The sequence below is a fragment of the Eimeria tenella genome, genomic scaffold (assembly GCF_000499545.2).
Source record: "Eimeria tenella Houghton genomic scaffold, Eth_scaff31, whole genome shotgun sequence".
Lineage (NCBI taxonomy): Eukaryota > Apicomplexa > Conoidasida > Eucoccidiorida > Eimeriidae > Eimeria > Eimeria tenella.
Genome location: NW_013542966.1, coordinates 30,752 through 48,118, shown reverse-complemented (window position 1 = coordinate 48,118; position 17,367 = coordinate 30,752). Strand labels below are relative to the sequence as shown.

At 41.5% G+C, this 17,367-nt stretch overlaps 2 protein-coding genes across 2 annotated transcripts; both read right to left on the bottom strand.

Annotated features, from left to right (window-relative positions):
* Nucleotides 1-944: 944 nt before the first annotated feature.
* On the bottom strand, nt 945-1,914 carry ETH_00015270 (uncharacterized protein; the record flags this gene model as incomplete). The annotated part of the gene is made up of 3 exons (XM_013376018.1): nt 945-1,072; nt 1,262-1,352; nt 1,906-1,914. The coding sequence occupies 3 exons, from the start codon at nt 1,912-1,914 to the stop codon at nt 945-947; spliced, it is 228 nt and encodes a 75-aa protein (XP_013231472.1).
* Nucleotides 1,915-5,403: 3,489 nt separating this feature from the next.
* On the bottom strand, nt 5,404-8,221 carry ETH_00015265 (uncharacterized protein; the record flags this gene model as incomplete). The annotated part of the gene is made up of 6 exons (XM_013376017.1): nt 5,404-5,544; nt 6,011-6,139; nt 7,114-7,184; nt 7,382-7,436; nt 7,645-7,719; nt 7,841-8,221. The coding sequence occupies 6 exons, from the start codon at nt 8,219-8,221 to the stop codon at nt 5,404-5,406; spliced, it is 852 nt and encodes a 283-aa protein (XP_013231471.1).
* Nucleotides 8,222-17,367: the final 9,146 nt, after the last annotated feature.

Genomic DNA, 17,367 nt, shown 5'->3' with positions numbered 1-17,367 from the left:
ACTCTCCGGCCGTAGCATTCGACCGAGCATGGTATCGCCGCTGACGCACTATTCAAGTGAAATCCTAAAGTCGCAATAGTGGCATTGAAACAAGGGCACCTCATTGCGCCTTTGTTCAGAATATGATAGCAGGTATATCCGTGCTATCGTGCGCTGGGTGGACACAAACTTGCGAACAGGTGAAGACAAGTGACCGTTCACACAATTGTGTACTTTTAAGGAGAATGTACGCTCATCGGTTTCAAGAGGATTAAAAGTGCTCTCACGACTAGCAGACTGTGCGGGGGCTCTGGAAAGTAAAACGGGAAATGGAATAAACTTCCAAATCATAAAATCCTGAGTAATTATTAAAAAAGACCGATACTCGGTAAGTGAGTACCAAATTGTGAAGCTTGCGATCAAGCTATTCCAGAAGGACAGGAATCCGTCTAGATAGGTTGCTCGAGCCTCACTCATGTTCCAGGCACCATACCCGCAGAACGGTGTGGCAAACAGGGAAGGTTATTAAAAGGCTCAGAAGTATGGATCTGTTCGTTTGAGCGGCAAATCACTCTGCTGGACTTTAATTGGAAATGTGGCCCTATATCTATGCTGTTTCCCCTTCTTTCGTGGTAACATACGAACAGTTCTTATCCGGTAGGTATCGTTCTCATGCTGAGCAAAAGCACTGGCCTTCCCCAAGTTCTCATGGTGCCCACGAATACCCTATATGCTATAAAACCGCGCCTGAGCGCATGTTGGCTAAATTGATCTAGCAAATTCCACATGTGTAGTACATGTACGGATACTCGGCCACTGCTGTGTTGCACGAACTCCTGGGATGTTTCGTAGGAAAAAAAAGCACAACACAGATAAGGCTATTCATTAATGGCCCTCCTCACTTCTTTTCCAAATGAGAAATCACGCACGCGCTAGCCTTACCGCCCACAATAAATGCGGTGGCTTCAACGCGGGAGCGTCCAGCGTAAAACCTTCTCCTCAATATCTTCCTCGTCCAACTCAAACAGGCTGTTTCGAACACTGCACTGCAGCACGAATTCGCGCTTGCCCACTACGAACCTTGTGGATGCGCCTAAAGAGCAAGCGGAACATTCAGACGGTCATCGAGGCCGTTTCAAAACGCCATGTTCAGCTGCAGCTGCCGGCAAGATATTTCACGGTAGCATATACTGACAAGGCTCTACCGAAGGCTACAACAGGTGGCTTCAGCAAGAGAAAATGAACGGAAAGCCTTAATATCTATGTGCAACATATGGCTTACGTAATGTGTAGCGCGCCTCTGCGTCCTGCATCAACGTCCGGACGTGACCAAGAAGAGAAAAATACAAGCTCCACGTGGCTGCAGCTGCTTGCTGCACAGGGAAAACCACAGCCGGAGTGGCCTTTCAGATATGATGCTGCTAGTTAATCTTGTACGGCTGTGGCAGTTTCAGACAAATGGTCTACGAAGGGTCCAGCAGCCTCTTCAGCACTACTCAGCTCGGCAAATCTGCGTTATCAAGCAGCTCACTATTCTGACTTCGTGATCTGGAGATTGCGCCTTAACCTGATAGCAGTTTCACAAGTAGAAGCGCTGGTGTAGAGCAGCAAATGCGTTCCGGTTTCAAATGATATTAGTATTTTTAATCAACAGATCGGTGAAGAAAGCAATGCAACGCAATCTAGTACCTATCCAGGAAGAAAAGTGAGCCTACTCGTTGTTGCTGCAAAAAGAGCAAACGCACACACCTACTCATGGGTTCGGTATATTAGCATACACCAGAAAAGGACTCATGAAGGAATGTGCCTGCGCCGAAGAATATGATTCAACAAAGCTCATTTGCAAACAAACAGCCACGCTGAGTTCACTGCCCACGCTGTGCTAACCACTGCGCAAGGGGCGTTGACACTTGCAGCACTCCTCACTTGCTCCATCGCAGTTACACAAATTGTGATTATACAGTGTAGGTTTTGTTGCTCTTTGGCAGCGAACATACGTAACAATGAGCTGCACGGCTTTACTGGCAGTATTCTACATATGAACTTCAGGCAGTGTCATGTCCCATCTTGTTGCGTAGACTGGCTACTGTGAAGCCTGATCTCTTATGCTTGATTTGTTTATCCTGCTGACGATGATGGGTCCCGCAGTGCTTAGGCAGTTTGTTACATCTACAAGCCCACCAATTTACAGAGAAACGTACCTCTGCAAGGTCTTTGAGGTGCATAGGGAGAGGCGGGGGGTCACGCAGTGGAGGTCGTTTTGCCTGAGGCCAGTGGGAGCACCATTGCCTTATAGAATGCCCTTTAAATTGCGGCAAAAGGCCAAAAACCATCATTCCGGAGTCGAACACAAATTTCTTTAAAACTACGGGTGTGCCGAAGTGCAACTGAAAACAATCCGTTCTGTAGATACAAGAGAGAAGAAGGCCTTTCAGCGCGGCCCCGTTTTCCACGAAAGCTACCCATCGCTGCTGGGCATATACGCAACGGAGGATGAAAAGCCTTAAACTTGAAGTGTGGCGCTGAGTAAAGCACAAAATTAACCTCGGCTTGCCTCCGTATTCAGTGATTCTCCTTCCTGAAAACATTTTGGCACCCCAAGGAAAACTTGAGGCTTGCAGTCCGTGATGTGAAGCGATGCGTCACCAGCGTCGTGCAAACAATGCACGCACATCAGCAGCACATGTGTCTAGTGCTCTGGATGTTTTCTACAGAAGCGCAAAGAAGAGGGCTTGAAGACTTGCCTCTGGGAGCTCGGCCAGTGAGGATTCGCCGAAAGACGTCTGTTCCATAGCACTCGCAAGCAGAGCATTATAAGGCATGAAGTGAAGAATTGGTAGAAGTGACCCTCTGATTTGGGTTAAGAGACAGCTCAAGGATGCTGCTAAGAGGCAGCTCAAGGATGCTGCTTGCCGAACGAGGTCCACTGAGCCACATCTGATGGCATATCTTGTCGGAATTAACAGTGCCTCGCAAGCAAGGTGGTAGTGACCCACCTCGTCAAGATTCTGCAGTAACACAAGAACAACATGTCAGGTTGCTCTTAAATTAATGCAAGCGGCTAGCTTTCAGCAGTTTTCGTGTTTGCTAATTCTACCAGAGCATGCGTGGGCATCTTGATGAAAGCTGTCTTCCTGAAAGTTTGCCACTTCGTCATAGCTGGTCTATCCCCTGGACAGTTGTCTGAATGTGCACATTAGCAGCGAAATTTAGCGTGGTGGCAGCCACTACATTCAAATTCATTTTGAACCACATATATACTGTTTGATTGATAACAAAATTTGTGTCAGCATTTACGTGCAGCTAAACGATTGGCATATTCATTCTGCGTTCTGTTATGTCATAGTCACAAAAGCCCACAGCCAAAACCATAGTCCTGAGATCCGGGGAAGAAGTCGACAAAATCTTCCGACTTAAAGCATTGCGTCTCTTGCTTCGCGGCGATCTCTGAGCGTCGATAAAGGACATATACTACATGGTAAGTTATGTGCTTTAATTGGTCTGACTAACATGGAATTAAGTGGAATGACGCTGAGACCAAGCTCTTCTAACTGCTCGTCATCACACGACCAGCGTCTCACAAAGTTAAAAAAAGAGACTGTTTTATCAGTATACTACAGGGCTAGCACTGAACCTAGCGAAAGTTGTTTTTTGCCAAGATGCTGCATACACTCTCAGTGGTACACTGAAAGGGAATACCGGTACACAAACGGCAACGCGTAACGCACTACATCCACTTGGGAAGTCAAACGGCGCCATGAATCCCTCAAGCCAGGTTGGCCGCCACTTGAATGCTGCAGTTAAGCAAAACTCGCAATTAATTACTCACGCATTTGCACGGAGCACAATGTGTAGTTTGCCAACTAAAAATGTGGGCTGCAAGCCTAATCGACGGACTGGGTCTTCTGTTCCCGTTATTCGCGAGTGGAGACAGTTCCCTGTAAATCCAGGAAAATCTCATGACTGTAACTTTTAAGCATGCAACATATACGTTCTGAATAGGCCTACCTCTGAAGACTTTGCAGCACCTTCAACTGAACTGGGAAAACTTCCTTCAGCGGATTGCTGTGTCTCTTCCGCCTTTGGCTTCGATAGTGGCTCTTCAAATACAGCCTGAAATCGCACAAATATGAATACGCCAAAGCTGCTTAGTGTGCTAGGGTGCGAAAATACACTAGGCAAAAATTGGCAGCAAGCAAGTGTTAGGTCATAAGCACAAGGCGGAAACAAGGGGCAGAGCCATTGTCTCCTCTAGCCATGCGAAAGCTTGTGAGATCCATTAAGATAAGAATATTTTTCCAAGCATCTCTTGGGGCTAATGAAAGGCGTCGCGTGACCAGCAGGCATGAGTTTTAGCAAGTGTAGCACACGACCCTACTTGGCAGCGCCTTCTCGACAATTTTTACTCATGCAAGAATAATGTCCACAGAGCAGCTCATCTACACTAACAAGACAATCGTGCATATTTCCGCCATCGTCTGAGCAAGGCAGTTCCATGGGTGACTACGTAATACCGGAGACGTGCTACGATGATGGCCTCATGCTTGAAGCCTGGCTCGTATGTATGTTCAAAGCGCTTTCTTACTTCTGCTGAGCTCCTAAGAGTGCCCATCTGCTCGGCTGCAGTCTCCCCTTCAAGCTCATCCTAACAGAAAATATGTCACAAAAATTCAGTGCGTCTCGTACATCCTCATCATGCATTTAAGTCTACACGACAACAGGCTTAGCAAAAGACTCGACCACTTGAACTAACTGTGCGCAGTGGCAGCTACACTCATATTTTGTCCTAAACACCAGCTTAGGTGACAGCGGAACTGCAAATATCATAAGGCGACATTCTTGGGGCATGCCTCTGACGAGTCTTCCTCCCAGGCTGTTTGGGGTGCCTGCGAAGCACACCAGTCCATGCCGACGAGACTCCAACTTGAAAGCCGGCGCCATGTTCAAGCAAGGATGCGCATTTGCTAACGCAGTACTACGGCGTGTGTACCCACAAGTGCCCTACGTGAAAGTAACAACTATGACACTCAAAGGTGAAGGACGAATTTTTCGTGTATATTTCCCGACGTTTCCTCGGGCCTAGCGCGCTCTGTGTCTACGTGCTTCACCATGTCGCGTTTCCCAGTGTCTGACAATCTGCCGGAATCTTTACGTGCTCTACTCCTCGAAAGCGCCAGTCCTAAACTAGAGGAAAGTACGCCCTCATCCTGAGAACAAAGGTTCCAGTCGGAGCACAGCGCATTGCAGCTTGAGCACAGCTGTTTTGGCTGCACTCATCTTCACTAATTAGCACGAACTTGCAGTGATGCATATTCATCATCTCAGCAGATGTGGCACCTAAACGTTGCTTGAAAGAGGTAATGAATTTCGAACTCGAGGGCTAGAAGGCTTTTCGAGCTTCGTGCTCGTAGGGAGGCAAGCATATCAAATAGCACTTCTAAGATGCCCGAGAAGGAGCAGCTGAATGCAACACGACTCAGGAGAGGGCTCATGGCTTGCCTCTGAGTCCGAAGACTCTGCGAACGGGTCAGCGCCTTTGTCACTCCCTGGCTTCTCATCTTCTTGCTGCGATGGCAATGCAAAGACACCCTCAGGGAAGGGAAATCATTTGTGACTGCAATTTTCCACATGAGGCAAAGAGAATTGGGGTAGTTTACAGCAGCTAAGAGCTCGTCAAATGATGGCTGAAGCAATACGACAGATCACCAGAAGATAATGAAGAACTGGAGCTGTAAAGCATGCACATTCCACGGACTGAAGTGCACACCCTGCATCCAAGTGCTTGCAAGAGACCCCTACACAGCAATATCCTTGGCAGTTATCGAAAAGCACTGATGGTGGGATTTTTAGCCACATTTTGCAACACAAAACAAATGCTGTTGCTCGAAGCTGCAGATTTCACCCTTCTGTTTCTTCTTACTAGGCTTATTCTAATAGACAGTGGACGCGACTTGAAGGCAAACTCTGCTCCTGAGTGCACCAGGGATATGGCGCGTAGCAATCAAATACCAATCATGACCTGACAACTCACCTCTTTTGGTTCATTCTGTATGGCTTGGGGCGCCAGCTCTTCTTCTTGCTGTACTAGACTTGCTCTTGATACCCGGAGAGCATGGCCCTCGCCCCTTGGTGTAACCGCCGTAGGTAGGTCCTTCTCAGCCTGATAAGAACATAAGTGAAATACTGCAAGGACACTGCATTCAGGACAGACAGAGACTGAGTGACTCCACGTCTGCTACCAGATTGCTATACTTCAGCGCGTCTTCAACGTCGTGAAGTTCCATTTCCTAAGAAGCTTCGGACTTTCGCCCAGTCCGAAAAGTGGCGCAGCCCCCAAATACAACGGCATGCCTTCTACTCCAGTGTTTAAGACTCCTCCGTGCCAGTGAATATAGCTCCTTGAAGTATCAGTATCGCACTGTGCAACCAACGCCTACAGCTTCTTGGCAAACTACACTTGGGCTATATTGATTTTATGAAGTGCACCGCAGTTGAAGATGCCACTTGCCTTATGAAGTTCCTCCCTTTGTAAATCCGGCCGCGGAGGCTGTAGCACAAGAACAGAGGCAATGCATTAGGACAAAAGAACGTGTCAACTGGCCAATTAGAAACAAGGCCTCTGCAGTGTCATGAGTCGCCCTGTATCTCGAGCTCTTCCTATTGAGGGTAAGACAAGGTGCATTTGCGAGAAAAAGCGGCAAGCCCACTTCGCTCAGCAATACGTTTCCCACACTTTCCAGCCATTTTCCAGCTACCAGAAGGCAGGCACACTGCTAAGCGCTCCTATGTAAGGTATCAGTCAAGGTGAGCAAACACCTCAGAGGGAGAAACAACCATGCAGCGGAGCAAACTCAGAACTTTTGGGAGCAGGGAATCACGGAAATATGTGAACTGAGAAGTAGCCTTGTGCACAAGGTATCGGCTTTCCTTCCGTGCAACTAGAGAAATTCCTTTTTGAGTTGCTGACAGAATGACACCACGATGTTTGTGCATGGAGTACACTGGTGAGGGAATCGGCGTTAGTAAATAAGCCGCGTTTATGTTCATTATAAATATTCCTCTGAGCTAGACACAGCTGTGCTTGCTCTGGCATTTTTTGGGCCATTAGTAAACAAGGCATGGTGGAAGGCTTACCACTGGGCCAACTTCGGTAATATCAAACTGGAAGCACAGGCCGTGAGAAACTATTTTTTGTGATCTAGTCGCTGAAAATACGAATAAACGCATAGGTACGCACCGCAGTGAAGCTAAACAGAAACACGTCGACAAAGGCTACCGAGTTGTAGTAGTTGCACAGTAGTGTCTACCGAATTGCTGCTGTCGCGTTATCCAATGAATGTGAGACTTTCATTGTGCTGCAGTAGCTAAGGGTGGCGCATAAAATTTGGCATGATGAACCGACAAACTGGAGCATAATACTTAGTCCGAAGCTCTTGTAGGACCTCCTTCGTCGCAATCTGTAAGCACGAACGCACAATCCCAACTCAGATCTTCGTGAAAACGTGGAAACCATGACAAAATGTGCCTGTAGTGTATTTGCTTCAATAAAACCAAGGCTCTTTAACAAGGTTTGATGGAGCAGGATTATGAGATCTAGCGCATCAGAATTACTGCCGTCTTTTCGCTGCCAATAAGTAGGCATTCAAGCCTATTCCTCAGACACACCGAGTGTTCTGATTTCTCTGTTTTCTTCAATTTAGGCGTCGGCGCGTCAATTCTCATTATAGTATATGAGTATTCCTATCAAGAGAAAGGACAAGAGCAAAGAGAGGCAATTCTCTCCGAGAATAGTCCTTGCCAGAGCCAAAGTAGCGGACTGCGGTGATTTGAAGCGCTGCTGCGCGCTGCTCGTGAAGCGTACCTGACATTCCACATCGAGTTTACCTTCTGCAAGATGACGGGATGTCCAGTCACTTGGCTTTTGCTTGAGAGAGATGAAACAGCGAAGAAGGACGAATGCTATAGCAGCTATCACCGCAGCAACAATTATTCTACCAAGCAAGCCCCCTATGGACCTCCTGTGATGCTCCTTAACCTCATATAAATCTGATACAACGAAATCAGTAAGAGGAACATCGTTAACCTGCGTAGAGGGGTAAGCTTGATCTGGAGCAAAATTGAAGGAACTGTCCTTCCATAAGGGGGAGGCAGCGCCATTTGCGCCCACCCACAGTCCTGCCAAGCAAGCGGCGTACACCTCAGCGATAAAAAACATGTTCGGGGGGCTCCAAAACAGCCCCATGATATCGGAACCCTCAAAACTACACAGGGGATTCCTGCAGGCCCTGACCGAGCCAGCAGGGGGTTCAACGGCGTGCCCGCGTTTTTGTGGGGAGTGAATGAACTAGCAGTAAAGAGAGGAAAACAGAAAACGGAGAGAATTCAAATATTATTTCATAGAAAGACTGAATAGAAGGGAAGATCCTAGGCTTGGGAGTGGCCGCGATCGGGTTGTTTTGCACGTGAGTCCCCGAGAGCTGCGCCGCCTTACTTGTTCACCGCTCTCTGGAGGGTCAAATCCGTACGTATTTCGCCCTCATAATCATAAATGATAATTTTATTAGCTTCCAGACTGTTTCACGCATAACGTTGTGATTGATGTATCAATGTGTACGGCGGCCAACAGCCAGTGGATCCTGCTGCTGGGTTCACGAGTACCACGCAGTAGTCGATTACGATGTTTCCTACAGTGCCAACCCTGACGTTTAGAAACATCTTTGACCTTTCAACAATTTACATACAAACTACATGCTACTGGGCCTTTTGTTTAAAAGGGATGGCGTCAGTAGACGGTAGGTCGTATAATGTGGGCTGATCGTAGGGCAGCTCCGCCGCGGTTTCGAGCTATCCCATAGCGCTTGACGCTTATCTATGTAGGTTCGCATCAGTAGCCGGTTAAATTTTCACTTACACAAGTTTTCGGTTGAATCCGAGGTGTCTAGATACCTTGTACAATACTTCTCCGAGGCCATTCCTGCAAAAATTGCACTAATCGATGAAGCCATCGGGCCCTATGAATACAGTGCATGTGTGTACATACAAAGGTAAGTCACAAATATGTGACACTGTACAGCTTTAAGCAATGTAATGAATTGTTTTCTCCATTTTTGGGGGTGCGAGGGTCTAGCTGCCCTGATGGAATGCAGCATGGCCCGTGGGGCCAGCATCAGGAGCCTGTTGCGGATGTGGGTCAGCGAAACGCTCACGCTATCAAAATTGCTACATAGAACTACATAGAAATATCTATGGCGGGCTACAGTACTTACAGAAGAGGGCAACTAGTCTGTAGCTCAGGGGGGATTCAAAGCCCACCTCGTCCACGGCTGGCAACAAAAGCACCTGAAACTGCGCAGGCTGTTTTATTTGAATTGCCAAATTCCTCATATGCTGTGCATAAGAACAGGTACATTCTTCGTGGCTCAGAACGCTGGAACAGGACAATGCGGTAGAGGTTACCTAGACCTGGACGTGCAGCCCAGGAAGCGCGGATAAGACGGGATTTTTTCTCCCAAATTCTTCTCTTATCCCTGATTTCCAAGCTCTATGCCCAGTACTCCAACGGCCGCTTTGTATCCCGAACTTTCAATTCTTGGTGGCTGCTAACAATCTGTGTGGACCAAGAAAATAATGCAAATCATCAGCAAGCACGCAAAGTCTGCACTGGCAGTGGGCTCTGCTAATTGGCTGGAGGGGCTAGGAGTTTGAAAAAAATATGTATTCTTTGCTCTATAGCAAAAGCTGTTGGGCTGAGTTAAGTCGCACTATGTTTTACTTTGAGGGAGAGAGTTAAACAGGCGGAGGAGGTGCCAGCAGTACTGCGACATGTTGAGCAATTCATTCTTGGATGCCCGTGTAGTTGGCGGGTCATGAGCAACGCGCTATCTGTGTAAACTGCTTATTGACACTTGAAGAAAGAACAGTTCAGGATAAGGAGTCTTGCTCTTCAGAGTTTAGCTGCTCGCCAATAGCCAGTGCCACTTTTGGACGCCAGCTCTATAACAAGCGGTGTCCAGCCCAATTCTTAAATAGTTCTTCTTGTCGGCCACCTAGGTGTCTAGTGGTCTTTATGGGACAAATATATCAAACTATGGGTTGAAAAATGCATATTTTTGCTCTTGTCGGGCCCTGAGTTCTTCTGTCTCTCCTGGTGTGCACACTAATGCTGTCAACATGAGTGACAATAACAGCACCAATTATTCCCCTATTTGCTGGGCATCCTAATCCTGCTTTGATTTCAAGACAGAAATGTGGGATAAATAGGATGCCGCGGGTGGGAATGTGAAGCACCGGGACCGCGGGCCTGGTGGAACTCTAAAGGACCCCAAGCCCCCAGAAGCACAGCACCGTGTAGGTCGCTCCACGCCTGCTCGACACATGGGTTTCCTTTGCTCAAATTCCACTAGATCGCAGTACAGCTTCTTGCAACTCCAGTGTCGACAATTACTACAGACAGGGAAGGCTTCCTGTCTCCATTGGCAAGGGTCTCAGCTTATTAACAGTGCCTGATATTTGGCCAACCTCACAGTGCCGCAGCTCAATAAAAGGATTAAAACACAGAGGTTGAGCTACAAAATGTTCGTCCTACTTTCCGTTTTGATTTGCCTTACCTGCGAACGTGTAGCCACGGCATGTAGCAAAGCACGCACAGCAGAAACTTCGAGAGGCGGCAACAGAAAGCGTCGCGGCACCGCCTAAGAAAGTTACAAAACGCGCTCACGATACAATGAATATAAAGAAAACAAAACCAACAGCAGACACATAATTTTCTTTCACTGCCAGGAGAGGTTTCGTTGAAGTGGGGGAAGTTGTAGCGCACAGCAGAACAATGTAGCCCAGAAGTGGCCTTTACGCCATATAATTCAGAATGTGCAGATTGAAATAATAAATCGAGAAGTGATAAACACGCATCTGAATTTAATTAACTGGCCCTAAGATCTGCTGTGCTCTGCAGCTACGTTCAGGGCTTAGGGCTGTAAGAGGCACTGAAGCTGCAGTGCAGCAGCCCGGGGGAAAGACTTGGGGGAAACAAATATATTTCTGGATATTAGGACCTACAGTGACATCGCGTGTACTCTCTGGGAGTTCAAACCTCGTCTTTAGGGTGTTGTGATATGCATAAACCTATTTTTTACCAGGACAGGAGAGACAAGGCGGGGCAAAGCTGGGCTCACCTTGCCAGATTGGCAGTGACCCTGTAAAATGCTAAAACTCTGTGCCGACGGCCGGCTCTGGCGTATCAGACGAACTTCACCTCTCTTAAATGCTTAGTAAAGTGTCTGAACTTCTAAAATATGCTTTTTGCTTTCTGTCAGAAGGAGTAAGGTAGTCAGTCATGACTTCTAGAAGTGCACGTGCGTTGGCCAGTCTTGATGATGTATGCGGGAGGCAGCGGGGCTTGGGCCACAAAAGCGCCAGGGTTGCAAACATAGGAATGCTTGAATTCGTTCTCCGTTTTTTATTTCTTTTTTAAGAAATAAAAAACGGAGAACGGAATTGAACCGTTGACCTTCGGATCATGAGCCCGATGAGCTTTATTTAAAAAAATTTTCAAATATATTACATAATGATATTTTTAAATGTATTAAAAATTTAGAAAAATATAAATTAAATACTAATTCTTTTAAATCTAAATTATATACTATATTTAAATTTTTATTATTTTTGTCGTTGTTTATGTTTAAAAATTTTACTACAATAAATATATTTTTTTTTTTGTCAATTTCTTTTTTAAAATTTAATTATATAATATTTTTAATTTAATAAAAAAATAGTATATTTAATACCTAATAAAATTTTTTTAGAATTAAATATTACAAATTTAATTTCACAATCTAATAATATTAATCCATTGTAGCACGTGTATAGCCCAGAGCATAAAGGGCTATTTTCATAAATATAATTTGAATAAGAATTTATTTCTGTAAAAAATAATAATTTTTTTTTATTATGATCCTATTGGGTTTAAATTTTTATCTACTAATACAGCAGAATTATCATTAAAAGAAATATTATATTTTTTATATAAATTTATATTTGTTTTTAATCTAATAACAATTCCATAAACTATATTAAAGCTAAAAAAATAGCTATTTTAACAAATTCTAAATCTGAATTAATATGTTTACCAAATTTCACCACATCCTCATATTCAATCACTAAGCCAGTCAATAGAATGTTCTATACTTAATTTCTTTAAAAATTTTATTATTTCTTGAAAACTAATAGAGGCAAAAAAACCAGAACAAGCTAAAACACTTTAATTCTAAAATTATTGGTATAAATAATATATATAAAATATTATCTTTAATTATAAATATATAAAAATTATGAAAGCAATAAAAAAAAATTATTATTTTTTACAGAAATAAATTCTTATTCAAATTATATTTATGAAAATAAAACATCTCAGTAAACGGCGGCTGTAACTATAACGGTCCAAAGGTAGCGAAATTCCGGATCATAAATATAATTCATTTAAAGAAGAAGATACAAAATTATTATTATTTAATTGTATTAAAGGTCTTAAACCTGAAGGTAGAAATTTATTTAATACATTTAATAAGATAAATACATTTTCAAATGCTTTGGAAATTTACGACGTAAAAGTTGCCACTGTTTAAGTTTATTATTTATAATAATTATGATTCTATATAATTCATTTAAAGAAGAAGATACAAAATTATTATTATTTAATTGTATTAAAGGTCTTAAACCTGAAGGTAGTACACCTCCTAAATATAAATGAAATTAAATTTCTTTTTATTTTTAATACTTTTTAAAACCTTAACTTATGATGTAGGTTGTTTCCTTTTATTCTAATAAATCTAAATCTGTTATATTTTTTTTATTATATTTAATATCTAATAATATCCATAATATGTAAAGCATTTGAAAATGTATTTATCTTATTAAATGTATTAAATAAATTTAAAAATTGTATATATGAATTATTATACCTTTTCATTATATTCATTTTAAATATAAAAAAATACAAATCTTCTTCAATCAGAATTATTTTCTAATTTACTTATTTAAAAATAAATATATTTTATTTAATATATCGAAGGTGGTAGAAAAAAACCATTTTTTGAAGGATATAAACCTCAATTTTATTTAAAATAACACCCTGTCGCGGTGAAGATGCGGGTTCGAATCCCGTTATTTCCGTATTTAATTATACCCTCTAGCTTTTTCTTCTGGGGCAGAATCAATTTCTGAATAACTTTTTGCTTTTGTATTATAAAAATATATTATTATAAAATATATTTATTTTAAATTTTTTGATTTTTCTTTTTTTATATTTATTTTTTCAAATAAAAAAAAGAAAAATTTTTCTTTATAATAATTAATTTATTTTTTATATAGGCCGTCCTGGGGTATAATTTTTTTAAAAATATTTATACCTTTGAAAATTATATGTATAATTAAAATTCCTAGTTTTTTATTAAAAAAAGGAGAAATATCTAATAATATATCTAGTATATTAATAAAATCTAATGCTATTAAATTATTACTATTAGAGAAATTTTTAATATATGAATATAATGAATTATTTTTATTTAAAACTTTATTAAAAATATAATATGTACAGCAGAATTATCATTAAAAGAAATATTATATTTTTTATATAAATTTATATTTGTTTTTAATCTAATCTATTTAAAATTGAATTTTTAAATTTATTCTTTTTTTTTCTTGAATTTTTTATTAATTGATTAAAAGTAAACAAAAAATATAAAAAATAAATAATGATTTTTTTAAATAAAAAAATATATAATAAAAAATATATATATTATAAAAATATCAATTTATTATATTTTATAAAAATAATTAAGTGCTAGTAAGTAAAAAAGGGCTGTTAGCTCATCGGTAGAGCGCGCCCCTGATAAGGGCAATAATAAATTTTTCTTTAAAGAAATAGATTTATGTTGATTTCCTGATTTTATAAGTTTTTTTATTAATAAAAAATAAATTAAATTATTTAAAGATCGTTTAATAGGTGGATTAAATTTAAAGACTTTAAATAAATTAAATTTAAAATTTAAAGATTTTTTATCATTATATACCTTTTCATTATATTCATTTTAAATATAAAAAAATACAAATAAAAATAAAGAAATATTATATATTAAATTATAGACATTAATTTTATTTTAATAAAAAATTATATAAATAATTTTTTACCATAAAATTATAATTAAAAATTATATTAAATATAATTTTTTGGTTTAATATAGATAGTAGATATTTCAAATGAAAATTTATTTAAAGAATTAAATATAATTTCATACACTTTAAAATGAAGTGAGGTAAGGCTTATTAAAGCAGCTAAAATAAAAAGTTTTAATAAAATGCCTTTTATAAAAGCATTATATTTAGAATGTTATGATGTAGTCAAAAAATGCTAAAATTATTACTAATTGTATACACTTTTTCTTTTTATCAAAGTTTTAGAAGAAAATAAATGTTATTGTATTTTTAATAATTATAAATATGATTTAATTTGTTTTTTATATTTATTAGGCCCCGACTTTATCTACGTGGTATATCCTTTCGTAGAAAACACTATTGAAAAAAATTTAATTATAAATGGATTAAAAAAAACATTTATATCTAAATTAATATAATTTCTTTATTAAAAATAAATTTTAAAAGTCTTTTACCTAAATTTATTAAAAAATTAATTTTAGTTGTTTTTTTTAAATAAGATATTCTTAATGTATTTACAAAGACTACTGAATGATATATCAGGACGAAAATCAACACAGAAGCCAGGCAGGAGCATTCACCTATGCGACAGCAACATATGAGGGCTCGCCCGAACACAGACCCTCAACGGCAATACAGCTCAGAGCCATGCTGTAACTTACATGTTTGCTCTGGAGGGCAAAATGTACACTTCACTTATCTTCCGACCAGAGAACCCCTCACACTGTTCCAGAGCCGAAAACACGACAATCGACACAGGCAGTCCTCAGCTCTGCTGCTGAAAAACGCTACGCTATATATTTGGGAAAGTGCCTCTCCCCGAATAATGCCACTGGTAAAGTATCTCCGGGCGGAAATAAGATAAAGACGCTCCGAGGTCTGGTGAAGACGTGGTTTTAATCGGGAATATTTCCTCAATTGGATACAGAAGAGACGGCGATTTGTAGCAGAGTTACTCACCACGGAATTAGTGTGTACAAGAATGCGTGGAAACATCCATGATCGTCTAAAGTGAAGCTAAAAATGAGAAGTGATCGTTGCAGAAAAGTCACGGTTGCTTGGGAGCGTGCGGGTACAGGTAAATGGTGGCGCTTAGCACAGTAATAGAGTGGGACTTTGCTGGCCGGCCAGATGAATCTGCAAATTTGCAATATAGTGTAGTGAATTTTGAGAAGTAGGCTCTAGAAGGACGCTGTGATTTTCCAGCGTGCGAGCGTTCATGTAGATAGGGATACCAACTGCCTGCCAATAGCTTTGTATCCCAAAGGATAGGCTGCTTCGTCGCCAGTAGATTACCCTCGTGGACAAGCCACTTAATTTAAAGCTCTGAGGTCTCTAAGCTTTCCACAAGTAAGTTACTTCCTTTAGATTAGCTGCAGCTGCACATGCGCCCTGGAAGCCTTGTCTCCTGGCAAAGCTCGACAAATTTTAGTTCGATATATCCTAGTTCTTCGATGGAGTATAGTAACGGGCACTACAGAAAAAGTGACATTCGCACGGCTGTAGCACTGTGCGCTACAGAAGCAGTTACGCACTCAATATTGGAGACTGTAGTGCTAGGCATCACTGAAGCAGGCATTACTCAAGCAGCGGGATAACCGTTGACAGGAAAAAGCCGACCTGCAGCTTGAAATAGTGGGTGTACTTGGTACCGAAGAAATAAAATGAGAAAACTTCCAAGTTGTTTGGATGTGCAAGCCCGGAAAGTCCTCCACAAGGGACCAAGCTACGTGCAACGCCACATACAAACACCAAGCTCCTTGGCAAAGGCTCGTAAAGAGGAAAGACAGGAGCCACAGGAATGTATCAAAGCTTCTCAAAAAAGTACAAATATTGCCGAAGGCTGCTTTCCAACCTACAGAACCCCTGTAGCATCCGACGGCTTGTCTGTACACTGGGAGCTGTGATGCTTACATATTCTAGCGATACCTCCGTACAAATTCGAGCCTCACTGCAGTATATTAACGTTTAGTTGATAATCATAACTTGAGACTACCTCTGAAGTGTGTTCGGACGAAATGAAGAAATTTAGCATTGACTGTAGTGAAGGGCTACAGGAACATACACTGGCCACTATTGGGACAGATAGATAAAATAAGGATAGTCCAATGAGAGCTAACACGGACCATAAGCTCGAAATTGCTTTAGCCAATGGAAAAAACTGGGATTACTGCTTGTGTGTTCTAGAATGCGCAATCCATCAAGCATGCGTTCGAGTTAACCCTGGGTCGGCAGTGGCTTGGCACAGTGTTTAATGTGACAAGCATAAACCACCAAGTACAAGGTACAAATTGATATACTTGGATCGATTTATATGGAGGCAATGCTTTATTACCAAATTGTACTGTTCTTTTGTGGTTTAACGCTAACTTGCCATTGCTGTGCTTTCCTTGCCGTGCTCCTGGTGTGAGCTCACTGGACTTTGCAGTCCCGGAGTACTGTTGGGCAAGAATATGGGGGGAAAAGCTTTGAAATAGAATAAAGTAAACCTTGAATTAGCTAGAGAGTAGAAACTGCTGAGCCAAAGGGGGCAAATAAAGCTCTTCGGTGGGTGTGCAGCAATATTGACCCGTCGAGCACAGCTACATAGTGGCGCTACTTTCAACACCCAGTGATCTCTTGTCTAGAACCCTACTTTGGAGTGGAATGTTTCATCAGTTATGAATCAGCTTTATCATTTGCATATTTTTGAAGAAATATCTTCTTTTCCCCCTAATTTTACACATGCTTCTACTCTTGTCAGCCAATGTGCATAACCACCACCCTCCCCTTTCTGAAAGCTACTGGCGCCCCCCACCCCGAGAGTTTGTGCCCTTGTAAGCAGTGCATTTGCCTTTCCTTATAGTTAATTATAATTTTCCATTATCTCCTGCACATCAAGCCGCCACTAGGGCTCCTTCTCATCCCCTGATTACACCGGGCGGCAGCACCCCTTCTTTGGGGCCCCTGTCTTGACTTACTTGACCCCCTTTGAAAGGCCTTGTTCGGCATTTTCTTGCCTAACGCAGTACTTCTGAGTGAGAAAATCACATAATCGACAGGGGATGCCTTTACAGGCCTGTGGATGTATGCGGCAGAAGGAGGGGAAGGGGAAGCCAGCAAGCGCTTACTTTCGCAGCACAGTTCACGTAATCCTCGATATTTCCCAGCCAATTTTGCATTATCCTTCGTTTGGACCCG